Genomic DNA, 19,042 nt, shown 5'->3' on the forward strand with positions numbered 1-19,042 from the left:
GGCTTCCATGTTTTTCTAATTTAAATAAGTAAGAAGTGGCTCTACTTATATAGGAATTTGGTTTGAAATTTATTAGTGGGAAGGTAAATAAAGAGAAAACATTTCCAAACTTAGTAAAAGTAAAAACGTAAATGATAATATTTTATCTTTTAACTTAATAATCCTAAGTAAAAGAGCAAAATTAAATAGAAAACAAAAAAGAAATAATGTCGTGGATTTAAAAAATAAAAAATGGTACAATTCATTCAATTTAAATTATGAAATCACTAAATAAAAAACAAAGTACTACTGACCTTTCAACGTGGATTTTTTTTTGAAATATTCATTTTTGATCAAAAATAATGATAATAACAACACCAATTCTGCCAACAATTTTTTAAAAAAGTAACATTATAGTTTAAGAGAAAAATGTGAACATTCGACCCTAAAATACTACTTAATTTGTATATATCTGACCCAAATTTGACCCTGATTAGATTTGAATAAGAGTGCAAAACTCAAATATTAAGGATAACTTTTGGTATCATTAATTATTTTATGTATTCTTATTGCTGTCTTCATATGTAAATATGTATTTGCTATGTTAAATATATATATTTATATATTTGTAGTACTTGAAAATATTATAGATATTATCAGTTTTTCATTTCCATTTTTTAGATACTAATAATTGCAACCATCGTAATCAATTTTCAATTTTATATTTTCATTATGATAGATAAAATTAAATCTATTGCGTGGCAAAAATATCAATTTAGAGGTTGGATATGAGAGGAGAAGGAAGGGAAGAAAATGGGAAGGAGTTGAAAAGTGGCGAGAAAGGTTGAAGAAGAAATGTGTGTTATAAGAATAGGCGGAGAAGAGAGAGAGAAGAAAGGGGATTATAGGAATATGACAGAGATGACAAAAAAAAAAAATAGACAGAGTAGTACCATGATAGAAGATACGAAAGTCGTAGGAGGCATCTCATGACTAACTGGCGGATAAGAGAAGAGGGAAATGATGGTGATTTTTAATAATTTTGAGATTTCTAAAAACATATATTACATAGATTTTTTTTTAAATATACGTTAAAGTTTATGAGAAATGCTAATCTAAATGCAGTCAACAATTTTAGCGGTACATGATAGGAGAAAGATTTTTTTTCTAAAATAGAAGAAAATAAATTGGTTATAATTTATTTTTTTATATTATAAGTTTTGATATATGAGTATAACATATATGTTTTGTTGAGTACTGATAAATTGATTTTTTTTTTAGAAAAATTTTCTCACCTTATCATCCAACCTAACCTTCTCCTTAAATACGTTGACAATTCCTCTACCATGTAAATCATTATAAATTAAAAATTTTTCCACATATTAAGCATATACTTCTTTAAAATTTTTAGTTTATATATATATTATTCTGTACCACAATATATAAATATATATAATATTATTTTGATTTGAAATATAATCCGGTGCATAGTACGGGTCAAAATACTAGTAATGGACAGTTTTAGCTTTGGTTGAAACTATATTATTTGAATTTGAAAAGTTTAGTGAATAACCGAATAACTTGCTCTGTTTAGAATCACTCGTCAAGAAGTTAAAGAAACAAGAATTTATTGGAAGCCCTCTTAAGTTTTCTTGTTTTGCTTATCATTCTGTTGTAAGAAAAGACTTTAACGCCTATGGAGTGTGATTAGAGTGAGATTAGTCTCTATTAGTAAATTTGAAAATAATCCCAATTTCCTTAATATATGACAAACCGAAACCGAAACGATAAAAAGCTTATTCTGTTCCTCTAAATTTCATCCACTCATTGTTTACATCTAAGTTCACTTAATTAATGCAACTGTGCCTTACAAGACATTCCTTACTATATTTCTCACAGAAATGTAAGTACCCAACGCTGAAACAATTATCCCTAAAACTAAAATTAGCATAATTGAGACTAACTCTGGCCCCCATCTCTTGTCGGCTTTCTTGATCTTCAGATAACAAAGGCATGGGAATAACATTGAGACGCTGATGCTCAAAAATGCACCTATAAATCCCATTACGTATCCGAAAAATGGAATGCAAAGTGCCACTACAACTGTGCTGACGACCAGGCTTGTTCTAATGAGAAGGCTCATAGTTCTGCTATTTCGGAAACGAAACGCATCTTCAGCTGCTGTTGCAATTGGAGCAATGATTATGGCATACTTGGTAATTGGGTTGATCAGCGTGGTGTAAATTGCAATTTTTGAACTGATTTTTGCAGTAGGAAGATTTAACGTCACTTGGGATGACAGATTATCTCCAAACATCAAGTATCCGAGCACAGCCATCGATCCATAAGTGAGGCCGCTCAAAACAAAACAAACGAGCAAAACCTGCACAAAAGGAACAATTGAAGGATTTGATTTTGATTAGTAAAAAATTCATATCGTGATGTATGATCTCTTGTCAAGGTTGCTAGAGACCCCTTTAGTTTTTATCCACACCCTTTGAGTATTTTGAAATCCAATAACAAGTATGTATAATATAAATGATAAAGATACATGTTTAAAAAAAAATTCCATTTGCCATTATTTGCAAAAATAAAAAGAAAAAAAAATCTCTTCTTACATCACAAACGTGATTTTCAATATTTTTTTATCTCATGCACATACATAAAATCACAAAAAGTAGTATAATAATTATTTTAAAGAAAATTTTAAGTAATCTTCTATCCAATCACCTTTCTTTAATGGAAAATAATGATTTACCTTGGGAAATTGACTTCTGTCTTTCATGGAATTGCATAGTGTGGGAAAAATTGCATGGCCACAATAACAAAAAGTGAACAAGCTTATTGCTGTTGGCAATCCACTCCACCTCCAAAGTGATCCTGTCTCGTGAAACCCCACGTCATCAATGGCACCAACCCAAAAAACAGAACCCAGTAGAACAAAGGAAGCCAAAACCCCTCCAACAGAAACATAAGCCAGCAATCCTAAATTCCTTAACCATGTTGTGGGCAAGATTATGAGCGCTGTAAGTAGAACAAAGACCTGTTTTCCTCCAACTTTCTTGCCACCAAGGTGGAAACATGCATCTGGGAATAGTTTATGCAGATTATCACCTTCTAAGATGAGAAATTCAACCGCAACCAGGTACAATTCAAGATACATGAAGGTAGAAATGGTGAGTCTTCCCTTTTTCCCAAAAGCAAGTTCACCAATATCAGGATATGTTCTAACGAGTGGATCAACATCCATGCAACGTTGTAGAAGCAGCCCTGTATAATAACACAGAACTGCTACTAAGAAAAGAATTGTTAAGCTTAGCCAGCCCCCTTCTGAAAGTGCATATGGGATTGATAAGATTCCCACACCTGAGAGGAGCAAAACGAATCTAAGTTAGTTTATAGATTCCCATTTTGTGAAGGATCACAGACGATGAATCATAAATAAATCTTATTATGTAGTATAAGAAAGTGAAGGAGCACAAATCAATATGATACCTGATACAGCATTTAGCCCATTGAAGCAAGTTCTGAGGAATGTAGTGCCTTTTTGTGGTTGTGGGAGCTGGTTTTGGCTCTCCACTGTGTCTACATTGAGGGAATCCATACCTCTTTTCCCTGGCTAGACAACTGCTCCGGTGTTGCTTCGCATTATGAGGTGAGGCTGGCTATATATGTAAACAATGAAGAGTAGTCAATTCTAATTCGCAAATGCATGTCTTTTCCTAGCTTTTGTTGTATCCCTTCTTTTCTCAATTCCTCAATGATACTTGGTTCTTGGCCAAAGATAGTGAGGATGAGTAGACTGCCATTTCAGATTTTCTAAGTGTAAGTGGAAATATAGTAAAAAGTCAGATAAAATGTATGATTCTTCACCAAAATAGTTGCTTTATGACCTCGCCCTGTGGAACAACAAAATTTTTTTTTTTAAGACAAAAGCTCGTGTTTTTTCCCATTTTCCATGACAATATGCAAGTACACATGCACATCCACTGACCCACAGAAGATGAGTTTTCTTCGATTTACAGATTAAAATAGTTTGAATGCGTTTACGCAAAGATAAAACTGATCGATTATGTCGCAATTAATTTTGCGCTCAATATATATGGGAATCTTCGTTTGGATGGTAGCTTATCATCTGCCTTTACAACTGAATTTCACGGGAAAACTATGATTTCATGGTAGATTTCCACCGTATGGTGCCCATATTGAGACAAATATAAAACCTGTAGATGCAAATAATTAATGCTGCCACCAATAAAGGCAAAAAAGCTTGCACTCTAACCTTTTCCCCATTCTTCTTATCAACAAGAAGTGATCCATCTTTTCTTAATATTGTCCGTCATGAATTTGTTTAGTAACAGCTACATCCAGTTATATGACACTCTCCAATGTCGTCATACCATTGTCAGTTGATCAAGCCACTTCACTCTTTAATTAAAGTAGTTGCATACTAAAGTTAGTGATGAAGAAATTTCAAAATAAAAAAGTTGATGATGAAGGAAAAAGTACGAGAGCTCAAAAATAATTAGTATTTTTAGACACTCAATATTCATGGGACGTAGATAAATAGATAGGATGGATCTCGCTGAGGAGGAGTATGTCTAATGGCTAAAGTTCAAGAATTGTAAGTTTTGTATTCAAATTCCTTTTCCCTTATTATAAAAAAAAGGAAAAAATATATATATGATGGACCTCATTGACAATATGTCATGCACTACGTAGACTTCATTGATTGATATATTTATGGATCTATTTATTCAAACTATCTTTCAGATGTTAAGGATGAGTTTGCTAAAAGACAACCCGGTCATTTCTCTATATAGCTAGCTAGCATATCATTATTGAGACAAACCAAAATGAATATTAGCTTACCTCTCTATTACTTTAGTCAATTGCTTTGACTTTGATCTTGATCGTAGTTCTATCCATTCTGGATCAGATTGATTGTCTTAAGGTGCAGTGAGGGTCCCAAAAAGTATCAAAGGAGCATAAAAGCCTTCAAAAACGTGTGCTTGCTGCTGCTAAATCTTTTGATCCCACAGGGTTTTAAAAGTAAAGATGGTGCAATAATTTCCTAAGACATGTAGAAATCTGCATCTTTTGACTTACCAAGCCATGCACGACTCTTCATTCGGGATATATTTAGAATCAGTCGTGTGGAGGTTTGCTTTATTTTGATTTTGATGGAGAACGTATGGATTTAATCAGTCATTTCCTTTTTCTTTTAGATGAGAAATGAACCTTGAAGTCATGAACCTAGCCCAAATGTCAATTTCTTTTCCTTTCTTTTGTAAATATCAATTTGTCATTGTCTCCGCAAAGTGAATCTATAAAGATTTGTTCTGTCAACTTCACTTTAGGATATTCCTCACATCCAATTTCTTTTCCTATTCTTGATGACAAAATGAGGGGATTCTTTTTTCTTTTAGGATTCAAGGGGGGGGGGGGGGGGGGGGGGGGAATTCTTTTTGTTATTTTATTACACAAGGCAGAAATTGAGGGGATTGAGAGGATTCAAATCCATTTGTCCAGATCCAATAAAAACACTCTGATTCTGCCAAATTGGCTAGCCTTGCCCTCTTACAAGCATCTCTAATATCCTCTACTTGTTTTCCTTTATCAGATGCCCCTAAACTTTTTATGTTGTAGGCAAGAATATTTAGTCGAGTTAGTGAGAATTGGACTTCCCTCATTGTACTCCAAATAAAAATGAGATTCTCAATCCTTACCTATCATTTTCACCTCATGTGATAAGGCAACAAATCTTCCAAGTGTTGGAACCGGATAATTACTCCTAATATTGTAGATATGATTCAACATAAAGTTAGGGTCACAGGAGTTTTTTCGACGATATTAATTCCATGGTGATGATAAAAATGAGCAAGAAATCCGTTGTGGTAGACATGCAATGTTGGAGGCATTGGTGTAAATGGAAAGGACTCTAGTGGCGAGTCATAAAGTTGAAGCACTGCGGAGTCTTCAACTTTTTGAACACTGGGCATCTTTTTCAAGACTGTAGTGTAGAGACAGCATGAAGCATTATGCATGGATCAAACTTCGTATTGGTTTCAGGGAAAGTATGAGCTTTTGGCTCGTCTGATCTCATAAAGAGTATGGTACTTGCACCTGAAAATGAGTTTTTAATGTTCTACGACCAGAAGCCCTTTAAAGTAAAGAATTTGATACTGAAGAAAAGGTCGATATGATTGGTAAGTATTTTGATCTTAACAATATGCAAACACACGCGTACAAACTCTATCCGCCTCTCAGTTTTTTGTATAAAAATCCACCTACAAAACGCGATTCACAATATTTTGAAGCGATAGATATGATATAAATATGAGAATTTCTAAAGAATAGCAATTAAACTTCAATCATATCGTCTAGTCCAGTTTTATCACTAAACAAAGGCTATCTGCTTGCTGGAGCTGGCTAAATTGACCAGACTTGAACACTTTCCCTAACAAAAGTTTTAGGATCAAGTTTGGCTGCAAATTAATGGTTCCTTTTTGATAGGCCGTGATCTATAATAAACATTGCAAACCTCCATGAGACCTTGATATATAGGCTGTCATTCACACCCATTACGAACCCTTGCTGAGGTCTTAAGAAACCCACCTGCCTAAATAAACTTTTTCCCACCTGTAAAAGACAGAGAAAAATAAAAAGTATTTGCTTGAATAGGAAATCTAATTTCGAGCCAAAAAGTCATAGAGAAATGAAAATCTAACTCCCTACTGCCCTACGCGTAATAAGTGCAAGACTCGAAACTCCTGACCATAATTACGTTTAAGATACGACCGGATTAGGTTCATTGTGGGTCACTTATGTTATGTTTGGTATAGGGTTCAGCTCTTCTGCACTGGATTCTCTCCCACTCTCTACTTCTCACACAGTGTATATCTAGATGCGCGTGACACTTATATTCATTTATTAAAAAGAGACATGATGATTTTAAATTTGACTAATCTTAATCGTTATGAGTAAATGAAAACACGTATTATGTATTCAATTGTGTATTACGTGAAATAGAGAGAGAATCCACTCAAGTTCACTTGGTACCCTGTTGAAAAATAACAAAAAGAGGGAACTAGTTTTATGCCGTGACAAAAAAAAAAAAAGAAAAAGGTTTTATGCTAGAAAAGCTCCATTACCCTGGTTTTAAGTTCCTCAGCCGCATTTTCAGTTACCAATTGACTAAATGATGTTGGTTTGTGGGATCTACCTTATATTGTGATTTGCACCAGGATTTCAATTATTTTTGAGTGTTAATCTAACTTTGTTGTATTATTTCCATTCGATTGTTGAAAAAAGAAAAGCTCCATTAAAACCACTCACTTGAAAAAAAATGTGCGTAGGTATGGGCTTTTCGTGAGCACCCTAGCCCAATAGTGAAACCCACTATCTATCAAGGGCCAAAAATATCTTTCATCACTTAACAGGTTTCTCATACTCTTTCCGATTTAGGCCTAGTACATACTTTTCAATGAATTGTGCAATCCAAATGTCCAACAACAAGGGCCTCCTTTGGCCCAATTTTGTCGTTCCTTAATGTAGAATCCTTCCCAATATCATGGACAAGAAATTCAACAAGTCGGAGTTTCCTTGAGTTCGAAAGTCAAACCGGACTTCAGCAGCCTGACGAGACGAGACAGGACCGGATTTCTCACAATTACCACAATACCCCAAGTCAGCAGGAGAAAACCTCCGACATTTAAATTAATCATTGATTATTCCACCCCCAATACCTTGATTGAAAAAACAAACAAAAAAGAGAGGAAAAGAAAAACAAGGCAAAGCAGAGATAGAGAGGGCAGAATTTTCATTACCAGCCCTCTCAATATCCCTGACAAAAAAAGGAGAAAAACGAATATAAAATCTGAAAAGAGAGGGAAAAAAGTTTTATATTTTGCTTTCTCTTGGATTTGTGAACCATATGCTTATGATTTTTTCAGTGTCAAAGTTTGTTAGTTCATAATCATATGGTTCACAAATCCCATTTCTTTGATGCGCCGATCCAATGTCCGTTCTGTAAATTGTGGGAATAATCAAAGAGAAGCCCATAAGATGGATCCGATGAAGCTCCAATTCCGCTCCAACAATCGACCCGGATATAGAAACCACCCATTCAAGCAACACAATGGAAAATCAAGCCTAGTATTGTATACTACAATTGCGTTTGTATTTGTGTTCCTCTGTTATTTTTTATTAGTTTTTCCAAATAGAAGTGATAGTGCAAATCATTACTATGGGCACAAGAAATTTGGGATTGTGATTGATGGGGGAAGTACAGGTACGAGAATTCATGTGTTTAAGTACGAGGTTGAAAAAGATGGGATTTTAAGATATGATTTTGGGAAAAATGGGTTGGCCTCGATGAAAGTAAATCCAGGGTTGTCTGCTTTTGCGGAGGAGCCGGAGAGGGCTGCTTCTGCTGTGGCGGAGCTGGTGGACTTTGGGAGGAAAAGGGTACCTCGGGAATATTGGAGGGAGACTGAAATTAGGCTAATGGCAACTGCTGGTATGCGGATGTTGGAGAAAGGAGTTCAAGATAGGATTTTGGAGGCTTGCCGAACCGTGTTGAGGGGCTCGGGTTTCAGGTTTTACGATGATTGGGCTTCCGTTATTTCCGGTATGATGCCATTTGGCTTGTGGATTTCTTTTAATTTTGGTTATCTGATCTACATTTTGAAGCATGTTTTGTATAATCAATGGTAAGAGTGTTGGAAATTCTAGTGTTTTGCTCCAGTTAGTATGCTAGTGACGTATCTGGACATTGAGAATGTGAACTTTTGCAACCCTGTCTGAGTGGATATAGCTTCTTTGTTAGGTGTTTGTTATTGCTTATCTTTTTGGTTTATTCAACTTCAAGTGACAATGTGCTTGCTAAGGAGTCAAAATTTGAACTTTAAGTAAGTAAGGCCAGATTATAGGTAGATTCAGATTTTTGAATTCTGGGTAAAATGTACTTGGATGTTGGTCTCATGCTAACTGCTGCATTTCCTATCTAATAGCTTGGCGATGCTGTATGGGCTTTTATTTAGTCATATTAATTCTTATAAACTGGTTTTGTTAGCATTTGATTCTTGTTATATTTTGAAAGTCTAAAGTTGGATGATCCATTGTTTAGGTTCTGATGAAGGTGTATATGCCTGGGTCGTTGCTAATTATGCCCTTGGCACTCTAGGAGGCGATCCTAAGCAAACAACTGGTATTATTGAACTTGGAGGTGCTTCAGCTCAGGTTGTGAATTTATTTTCAATTGTTAGGTTCTTCTATAGTTAAGACATGCTCATATTCACTGACTTATGTGGAACTCATGTCTGAATTTTTTCTAGCTAGTTGAGTATTTCTTCTACTCATAGGTGAAGCTTTTAGTGTAATGAATGGTGACTTCTTATACATTTGTAATGCCAACTGAAAGTGCAAACTAAATATTGTTATTTTCATTCTAAATATTATCACTGAACTTATCATTGTCTCTGTGTTAGACTTTAGATTAGCTTCAGCATTTCTTGTGCCCTACAGGAAATTATAAGGCCTTAAAAGTAATTATTAATCAGACTTGGTATGTGATTTCAGGTTACCTTTGTATCGGACGAACCTTTGCCCCCTGAGTACTCTAGAAAGGTTAAATATGGCAATTTCACTTATATCTTGTACAGTCACAGTTTGCTCCAATATGGCCAGGTAATCCATTTTTTTTATATATATATCTTGTCTTACTTGTTGGCTCGCTGGCATTTGTTCTGAACCTTAGAACACTGTGCTTCACATTTTTCCATCTTTCCTCATCTGGAGATGGCAGAAACATTTGATCGTTGGAAGCTTATTAATAATCCTTTAGTTTGTAGATCAGCTACTTATTTCTTTGTGCCCTTTCGCAGAATGTAGCTTTTGAGTTATTGCGGGAATCTCTCATCATGAGAAGCGAAGAATTGGGTAGGTCGCATTGTTCTTTCATCATTGTGTATATGATTGATTGCTGGAAATATTAGAGTGTACTTGATAATGTGAAGATTTAGCTTAGTAAACTTGCTCGTTCTGTGTCCCATTCTGTGTTTCTGCCCTCTGTACAGATTAAGATTTTCGTCCTCTTTCCCTAGAATTTGATAAGCTTTGTATCCATCTTGATCTAACTTTAAGGTGAATGTTGAAAATGGGATGTGGTGGCTTATGGAGATTTTTTCTTTTCTTTTCTTTTTTTAATGCAACTGCAGATACCCTTCAAAATGGAAAGTTAATGGATCCTTGTATTCCTAGAGGATATACACATGATACTGGATCAGGGAAACTCTCCCCTGGTTCATTGGCTGAAAAGAGTAGATATCTATCTGCTCTCCAGCCCGGTGGTAACTTCTCAGAGTGCAGGTCTGCCTCTCTGATGTTACTGCAGAAAGACAAAGGTATGTTCGCATTCTTTTTCTCTGAGAAGGTTGGCATATGGGGACAACTCTTCCAACATTTTTTGAAGCAAGTAATTGATGAAGTTCCTCTTTCTATAAAATGCAGAGAAATGCTCCTATATAAACTGTTATGTAGGATCAACATTTATCCCTAAGCTCCAAGGAAAGTTTTTGGCCACAGAAAATTTTTTCCACACTTCTAAGGTTGTATGTTTATTTGTCTTTTTCTTTAGTGATTTATCACCATTTCATTGCATCACAGATGAGAAGAAAAGTAAACATTTTTCTTGTTTGCTATATGTAGTAGAAAAGAAAAAGTTAACATTTTCACTTTTTTTTTCAATAGTTCTTTGGTTTGGGTCGACAAGCATTTCTTTCTGATCTCGTTGTTGCTGGAGAAAGATTCTGTGAGGATGATTGGTCAAAATTGAAGATGAAGTACTACTCACTGGATGATGATGATTTACTTCGGTATTGTTTTTCTTCGGCATATATTGTTGCCCTACTTCACGATAGCCTCGGAATTGCTCTGGATGATGAAAGGTAAGTTGACCAAGTGATTGCTTCTCAGTTCTATGTTTCGACCACATCACATCTGCTTTTTTGTGATATAATAGAGTTGTAACTTCAGTATGTTTGGGATAGTGTCTGACCCAAAAGCATTTTGCCCATCAAAACAACAATCACTTTCTTCTCCTTCATGCACACTTTTATAACAGAAACAGATTGCCCCAGTAAAAGAATGCAAATAAGGAATTTAAGAAAAGGTAGCATTAGGAAATGAAGACAGAAAGAAGCTTTGCTCCATTGGTGTGCAAATTTTTGCCATTTGTCATTGATTGGCTGCACTTGAGCAGGATTGTATATGCAAATCAAGTGGAGAACATTCCCCTTGATTGGGCATTGGGTGCTTTCATCTTGCAGAGCAGAACATCCACGGACTATGAGCATTCTCCCTCAGTTGCCTCTGTGATTGCTGGCGACTCTTTCACCTTGTTAATCCTGTTTGGTGTCCTGGTGGTGTTGATATTCACGGTGTGGTACTTTTCAAGGTGTGGAAAACCACAGTTGAAGACGATATATGATCTGGAGAAGGGGAAGTATATAGTTACTCGTGTCAGTAGATACTCATAGATTGTTTTATAGGACAGGAAGAATGTTAGACCACCAGATATTACACAGTTGAGTTTGAGGGCTGGGGGAGACGACTGTGTGTGGAAGGTCAGTATTGCTGGAGTTTTGATGGGAGATCCAAGATGATTCTGGGGTGGAGTAGGGGTGGCTCCACATTCGTGTAAAAAGCTCTTCTTCTTTTTTTTTTTATCTGTTTATTGATGCCATCATTAAGGGTCACTCATGAATTTTTAGTCAGGCTTAGGACAAGAGTTACGCTGGAATTTAGCTTAAAAAGGACAAGCAGGTACGTTGTACCATTATATAGTGCATTGTTAACTGCTACTTTGTACTTCTACATTGATATACAAACAATGGATTTTTGCATTGTGCTTTATGTTGGGAGTTTTCCATTTGAAGTTTTGTCATTGTCAAATGTCAACGACTCAATATGGAGCGTCTCTTTTCCTCGAATTTTCTTGTTGAGAATTCTTTCCACTCTCCAAGGCACCCTCTCCCTTTTCTCTTCCCTCTCTCGCAGGAAAAGACGAGGGTTGGAAAGCTGTAATATAACATTGCAAATCATGAAGAAGTTTCCCCGCAAGACTTTCAAGAACGGAGCTTCGTTTTCAAACATTTTAGTATATTTCTTCTAACTATATATATATATATATATATATATATATATATATATATATAAAATTGAAAATTGTAGACCAAATCACATAGTTATTAAACTTGGCTCGGTCCGGCGGTTCAACCGGTCAACTCGGTGAATCGGTCATGAAATCAGGCGGGATTCTTAACAAGATCGTTTTTGTATTGAATTCATTGACTTTTCAACAGATCGGCGACTGAACCGATTAACTCGATTGAATCGGTCGATTTTATGAAAAATCCGGTCTACGTAAAAATTTTACAAACATTACGGGAACGGAGATTTGAACGCGTGACCTCATGCAAAGAAAAGACAACCATTATTAGTTAATTTGCTCTTATATTATATATTAAAGTCTTATTCTTATTTTATTTCTCCAAAACAAAATTTATTTAAAATCTTTTAATAACATTTTTATTATTCCTTAAACTCTATAAATTATGAAATTGACTTAAAAATAACATATTACACAAATCATTTTAATGGCAAATATTATTCTTAATAAACTTTTGCATTTAAAATTCATAAATAAACTAGATAATTACACTTAGATAAAATTTTATACTTGAAATTTGGTGGATTACTAATTAAATTTAGGTTGTTAATTTTTATAAAAATTAATGAATCTATAATAAATTAAAATAACTGAATATTTATTATGATATAAAAATTATAAAATATAATATTTAAATATATATAGTGATTCATCGATTGGATCACTCACCCGCCGATTAAACTAGTAATCCATTGACCCGTCTCCTCCACCGAATTCCTCCCCGAGCGGCGGGGTTTAATAACTATGCAAAATCAACTCCGCAACGGGGTATGGGCAAAATCCACAAATTTCAGCCCCCACTATTGTTTCCCCATCCTCAAGCCACTAAAATTCAATTCAACCTTTCGAGTCATCATGAAGTCACCCCTTACCGAACCAAACCCAAATACTAAATGCAATCCCTCTCATGGTGGTTTCGGCGCCTAGTCAAATCCATTAGTATGACGTGTACAAGTGAACGTAAGCACCTCCACAATTTCGAGTCATATGCAGTCTAAAAGAAAAAAAACTTTGGAAAAGTGATTTGTGTCCATAGCCCCCCTAGATTAGATATGAAAAGAAGACACAAAATGAAAATTGTGACTCTAGTGTGTTTGGATGAGAGATTATTTGAGATAATTTTTTAAAAAAGATGCACTGTGATATTTTTGTTGATACGATATTTTAAATAAAAAGATAATTAAAATACATATTTATGATACGAGCAGATAAATTTGTATAAATAATTTGCTATTCAAACACAATAATCTTATTTGAGATAATTTGTTAAAAAAAATACTGTAACATATTTTTTTGACGTGACACTTGAAATAAAAAGATGATTAAAAAATATTTTAATGGTAAAGCAGATAAATTTGTGTATATAATTTGCTATGGAAACAACTTCATTAAATAACAAAATTGTGTTTAGTTTATGATGATACATGTGCAGTTGCTTTTTCATCAATTCGTCAAATTCATTTTTTAAGACATAATTAGTCATCCTTTTAATCTCTTCACAATACAACACATGGCACCGTAATCTAATCTTGCGCACCGCTATCATGTCATTTTATACCACCGGGTCCTCCTTAATTATTACAAATCTTCGACCCACTTTTCTGGCTTCATACAAATTTTCATTACATAAAATCTTTCTTTTATTTTAAAAATTGTCAATGGGTTTTTTCTTTGTTTTTGAGAGAAGAAAAAGGGAATTTTCCAATATTAGCTGGACAGCACCATTAACTTTGAAAAGCACTACTAGGATTCTGACGGAATAACAAAATAATTTCTTTGAAATAAACCAGATATGACATCTTTTTTTTCCACCATTTTGAGCAAATTCGTGGAAGACAGCCAAGAAGATGTAATCCAGAAACCCCCCAAATAAAAACGCGTCAAGACAGCTAAAAAGTTCTCCTTTTCCTCTTCCTCTTCTTCTTTCCTCTAGCTCTTGACTTCATTTTTCTTCTTTAGTACCATTTTCTTGGCTGGGCACCAAAAACGCGATTCCCTTATTAGCATTTCTTTAGATTGCCATTCGCATTTTCCGTAATCTTCGGTTCCATTCAACCAGGTACATTTCTTTCTTTCATTTTTACTTTCTATTTCTTCAAAACTGACCCCAGTAAAAATATCTGATCTCGCTATCTGTAACCAGCGTGATCAGAGAAAATTTCTTAAAAATATATAAATGGGTTGTTTTTCTATCTAGAAAACAAAATTTATAGTCCTTATCAAGAAAATTGTTGATTTTTGTATAGTTTTTATATGGTTGTTTCCTCTTTTTTTTTTTTTTTTTCTAATGCCAATCTTTGAAAGATATATCCGTTGATTTTTGTACAGGAATTGTTGTTGTTGACATTGTGGGTTTTTGGTGGTTGAGGGTTGTAAAATGAGTGAAATTTTGGCGGTACATGCAGACCGGTTTGTGAAGCCGGTTCAGGAGATTAACCCATATGGTATCGTGGATGAGAAGCAGCAGCGCGAAATGGTGGGGCCTTCTACTTCATTGGCGCCGCGGCCGGAGGAGGAGGAGGTGGTGGTAATGGTGGGGGAGAATGAGAATGAGGAAGCGCCGCTTATAGCGATGGCTGAGTGCCGCATTTGTCAGGAGGAGGATTCATTGACCAATTTGGAAACTCCCTGTGCTTGCAGCGGTAGTCTTAAGGTGTAAATTTTGAGAAACCTTTTTGGATTGGCATCACTTTTTCTTTTTTTTTTTTTAGAATTTTACATTGATATATGCCATCCATTTTGTTCTTGTTGAGCTGTTAAGTGGAAAAAAGCTTGTTCATAACCAAGGTTTGTTTTTGAGCCTTTTGGGTTATTACTTATTACACATGCCTGTGACACGGAAATTGTTATCTTGGCAACACTTTTTGGGGAAATGGCATGTTGCATGTTGCATGTTGCTTGGAGAAATGGTGAAGAAAAACTTTTTCAAAGATAAGGGCGAGTCAGGATTTCAAAGGGCAAAATATGGAAAATGTTGAATAAATTTGCTAGGAGTGGAAATCTTTGGTAGGTTATGTGCGAAGCTAAAACTGAAGCATCTGTATTACATAATTTGACCTGACTGTTGCTTTGGTGCTACTTCGGTAGCGGTCCGCTTTAGTATAAGAAGCTAGTTTTGGTGATTTCTCTACCATATTTAAGATGCATTGACTGGGTTCTGCAACATTTCTTGCATTAATTGAAAAGAAACAAAACAAGTCAAAATATCTGAAGGTAGTAGGGTTGATATTTTTGTGCTACTACGTTAGTCGTCCTTCTGTGGATGCAATGTTAGCTTGTGGAGCTTTTTTCTGCTTTTGGCTGTAGTGGTATCTACCCACTGTTGTATGACCTTCCATTCTTTAACTTTTTCATCCTAAAGTTATCTAGATGTGCCTGCGAAGTTGTTTTCTTGTGTCTGCAATGTACTATTTGGAAGCCTTTTTGAGCTTTCTTTTTCATGTGATTACCCTTTTCATGTGTTACGGCAGCACCCTTCTCCCGCTTACCTGATACAGTCCACTTTAAGTGCATTCATATGGTATTATTTTGGTGCAGTATGCTCATAGAAAATGTGTTCAACACTGGTGCAATGAGAAAGGGGACATCATTTGTGAGATCTGCCATCAGGTACACTTTGTCTGATATTTTTTCCATTTGGTAGAGTTCACTAATATCAATTTGTTCTGTAAAGCAAACAAAATTTAAAGTTGTAAATTAACATTGCTTTGGACTGTAATTCTCTATCACTTCCCAATAGATTAAATTTTTACGATATATGTAATTTGTAATCACATAGACTGGAATGGTTGTTTCAAATGGCAAACTTCTTGTATTTCTGAAGAATGCAAGACAATGAAGTGTTGCGACTTTGAACTGGAGTTAGGCCCTGAGCTAATGGAACATCCATTTTGATATGTGGTACTTGGACTTGGGTATGGGAGTCCCGTGGACATGGCTGCTCTAGTGCAAAATGAAGAGTTTAGTAAATGGACTTTGATGCATGCGCAATTACTTTGCACACCAGATAATGCTGAGGTTTCATGACTGTACATTGTTCCCTGGAAGGAACAAACTGAGATATGTTTGTGTGTATACGCGTGCAGTCTGTTTTCTGTTCTATGATGATAATAGAACCTAATAGACCATACCCAAGGACTCCAAAAGAGTATGGACCGAAAAGATTAGTTATTTGGTTACAATATCTGTTATACAGGATTGATTGCTTTTTATAACATCCAACTGGAAATGTACCAGGACACTATTTAGTTCTATTGTCTGGAGGTGTAGAAATGACATGTCTGTTTCCGATGAAGTTATTTTAAGGCTCGTATAACTAGCATTGTGAAGATTGTGTAATCACAGATAATATCATTCGTTTCAAGTATCATAGTCCTAGTTCTTTTAACGCAGACTTTCATTTGTATGATGCAACATTTTTTATGTTTGACATGCAGCCTTACCAACCTGGTTATACTGCTTCTCGACCTAATCCTGAAGAGACTACAATAGATATTGGGTAAGCTTCAAAAGTTTTGTGGATTCTATTCTGTTAAGCACTGGGGAGGGAAAAAAAACAAAAGGAAAAAGCAAACTTTTACTGAAGGCCCTCTTGCAATAAACCTTTCACTGGTGTTACACCTTCATAATAATCACAATTGTGATGAAGTGATGAAAAATCTACACTCCAGGGGAGGCTGGCAGCTTTCTGGGGCACCTTTGGATTTGCATGATCCTCGCCTTTTGGCAATTGCAGAGGCTGAGCGTCAGCTTCTGGAAGCTGAATATGATGATTACAGTTCTACAAATGCAAGTGGTGCTGCATTCTGCCGTTCAGCTGCTCTAATTGTAAGCATTTACCAACACATTCTTTTCCATTATAAGTTCTATTCTAGGGCTAATTCTGCAATTGGAAATCCTGTTGGTTATCTTGTCATCTAATTAGGAGAATTAGGTTTACACAGCAATCATTCTTTTAGCCCTCTCCCAGTAATTGATCATAAAATTTCCTAAAAAACTCTTATCCTATACTCTTATTAGTCCTTTGCTTTTGACTACTGATTTAGGAACCAAATATTTTCATGAAAATGAAAGTCGCCATTTTTTCTTCGGTTGTGTTTGGGTAGTTAGTTTTAAGTCTTTTCACTGTCAAGGAAATTTTTCTTCTTCAGCTTTGGTTACTCGAGTATTTGTATATTGGGAGACACTTCTAGACCTACATATTATTTGCCCTTGTGTGCAGTCAAATTTTAGTTAATTCTGAAATCTACTGAGCTGCAAATGAAAGGCAGGAATTTCATTTCTTCTGCTGTTCTTCCACTTGCACTTATGTGTGCATGTGGAATGTTTATATGAGCTTTTGTACTCTTTCTTCATGCTTCTTCTCCATATATTTGTTGTTAGATATCCAAAATATTGCAATTCATCTATTTTTCACAATTTCATTGGCAGTTAATGGCTCTTCTGTTATTGCGGCATGCATTGACTGTTACTGATGGTGATGGAGATGATGACCCTTCTGCATTCTTCTCTGTAAGTTGGATTTGGACTGTAAATTTGCAAGAAAAATAAGAATCCATTGTGGTTGCCAGATGTTTGCCTTTTCTTTAGTCTAATTAATGGATGATGTGCAGCTTTTCTTACTTCGTGCTGCTGGCTTCCTTTTACCCTGCTACATCATGGTCTGGGCGATTAGTATTTTGCAGCGGAGAAGACAGAGACAGGTGAGTGTCTCTTTTGTTTCTGATGTTTGAGGGCGATTGACTTTTCTAGATATATTTCCTTAGAATTGCATTCTTTCATCGTATACATCGCACCCTTTCAAGGACACGGATTTAGGCTCTTGAACATTTTGATAACAAATGTTTGCAATTTGAGTTCGCCAGTACCAAATCTGGGGATAGTTGATGCTTATGGAAGTGATGTTCTTCGCTGGAACAGGAGGCTGCGGCATTGGCTGCGACACAGTTTGCATTTGTGGTACAATCTGGGCAAAGCAGGGGTCTGCACTTTGCGATTGCATCCACTGCACCTCTACCTACACCTGCAACAGCATTGACTCCACAACAGGAGCATGTTTGAAATCTCCTGCAATCCTCATTTCACTGAGCATCTTTTGTGCGGCATCATATGAAGGGCCAATCTCTCTCGTTGATTTTGAAAATATGCCTTCTTTGTCTCTTAAATATCTCCTTCGGTCCTGTGTATATAGTAATGATGCTTCTGTATTTGAGCTGGTTAGGGAAATTCGGTTGACATGGGCCATGGCCGTTTGTTTGCTGAGCCTCAACCTTCCGATTACCTATTCCTATGTTACTTCATTTTCTTTTTGTTTTTCTGAGGGTTCCTATGTTACACTATCAAGTCTTTTGCATGGTTTGGATATCAAATGCTCCTATGTCATGAGCACTCTGCTGTGGCCCCTAATTTGAGGGCTGTACTAATACGACACTTTGCCTGCCTTTTTCTGTCTCCAGTTCCCCGGCTTAAGTGATGTAATCTTTTGGCATAACCACGTTTTTTTTTTTTTTTGGCAATCGAGAATTCCAGGAGGGTTCTGTGTTCGCTCGGCCGTGTGAAAGGCTAGATCAAAGCGTTCGTGGCGACATGAGAAAAGCGTGGATTAGCTCATAGAAATTCCAAGTTGTGCTGAAGAACGAACGAAGAATTTTGTAAGAGTTAAAAAAAAAAAAAAAAAAACCTCTTTAACAACTAGTAAAGAAAGAAAGAAAGAAAGATTCATTCATCAAAATTTCTTTGCTCTCCCAAAGTAAAATGAAAACCACATTTTCTGTAATGGTCTCCCACCCGCCATCAGTTCTCGGTCGTATTGCATTAACCTATTACTCCCTC

The 19,042-nt window shown here is 35.7% G+C and overlaps 3 protein-coding genes across 4 annotated transcripts; 2 read left to right on the top strand and 1 right to left on the bottom strand.

Annotated features, from left to right (window-relative positions):
• Positions 1–1,765: 1,765 nt before the first annotated feature.
• On the bottom strand, positions 1,766–3,730 carry LOC113716569 (amino acid transporter AVT1I). Its single transcript, XM_027240955.2, has 3 exons — positions 3,475–3,730; positions 2,738–3,345; positions 1,766–2,362 (listed from the first exon to the last, which is right to left on the bottom strand). The coding sequence occupies exons 1-3, from the start codon at positions 3,581–3,583 to the stop codon at positions 1,847–1,849; spliced, it is 1,233 nt and encodes a 410-aa protein (XP_027096756.1). The 5' UTR covers positions 3,584–3,730; the 3' UTR covers positions 1,766–1,846.
• A 4,039-nt stretch (positions 3,731–7,769) lies between these two features.
• On the top strand, positions 7,770–11,895 carry LOC113716968 (probable apyrase 6). Its single transcript, XM_027241542.2, has 8 exons — positions 7,770–8,611; positions 9,110–9,222; positions 9,562–9,669; positions 9,867–9,921; positions 10,200–10,385; positions 10,492–10,589; positions 10,732–10,928; positions 11,243–11,895. Exons 1-8 carry the CDS (start codon positions 7,987–7,989, stop codon positions 11,517–11,519), a joined length of 1,659 nt encoding a protein of 552 aa, XP_027097343.1. The 5' UTR covers positions 7,770–7,986; the 3' UTR covers positions 11,520–11,895.
• Positions 11,896–14,076: 2,181 nt separating this feature from the next.
• On the top strand, positions 14,077–18,635 carry LOC113717283 (uncharacterized). 2 transcript variants are annotated; one of them, XM_027242049.2, is made up of 8 exons: positions 14,077–14,270; positions 14,540–14,864; positions 15,749–15,820; positions 16,648–16,709; positions 16,882–17,038; positions 17,642–17,722; positions 17,824–17,913; positions 18,131–18,635. In XM_027242049.2, exons 2-8 carry the CDS (start codon positions 14,589–14,591, stop codon positions 18,269–18,271), a joined length of 879 nt encoding a protein of 292 aa, XP_027097850.2. In that variant the 5' UTR covers positions 14,077–14,270; positions 14,540–14,588; the 3' UTR covers positions 18,272–18,635. The 2 variants fall into 2 exon arrangements, with proteins under 2 accessions (XP_027097850.2, XP_027097851.2); XM_027242050.2 differs by having other exon boundaries at positions 14,112–14,270; positions 18,076–18,635.
• The last annotated feature ends 407 nt before the right edge of the window (positions 18,636–19,042 follow it).

This window comes from Coffea arabica, chromosome 11c (genome assembly GCF_036785885.1).
Source record: "Coffea arabica cultivar ET-39 chromosome 11c, Coffea Arabica ET-39 HiFi, whole genome shotgun sequence".
NCBI classification, from domain to species: Eukaryota; Viridiplantae; Streptophyta; class Magnoliopsida; order Gentianales; family Rubiaceae; genus Coffea; species Coffea arabica.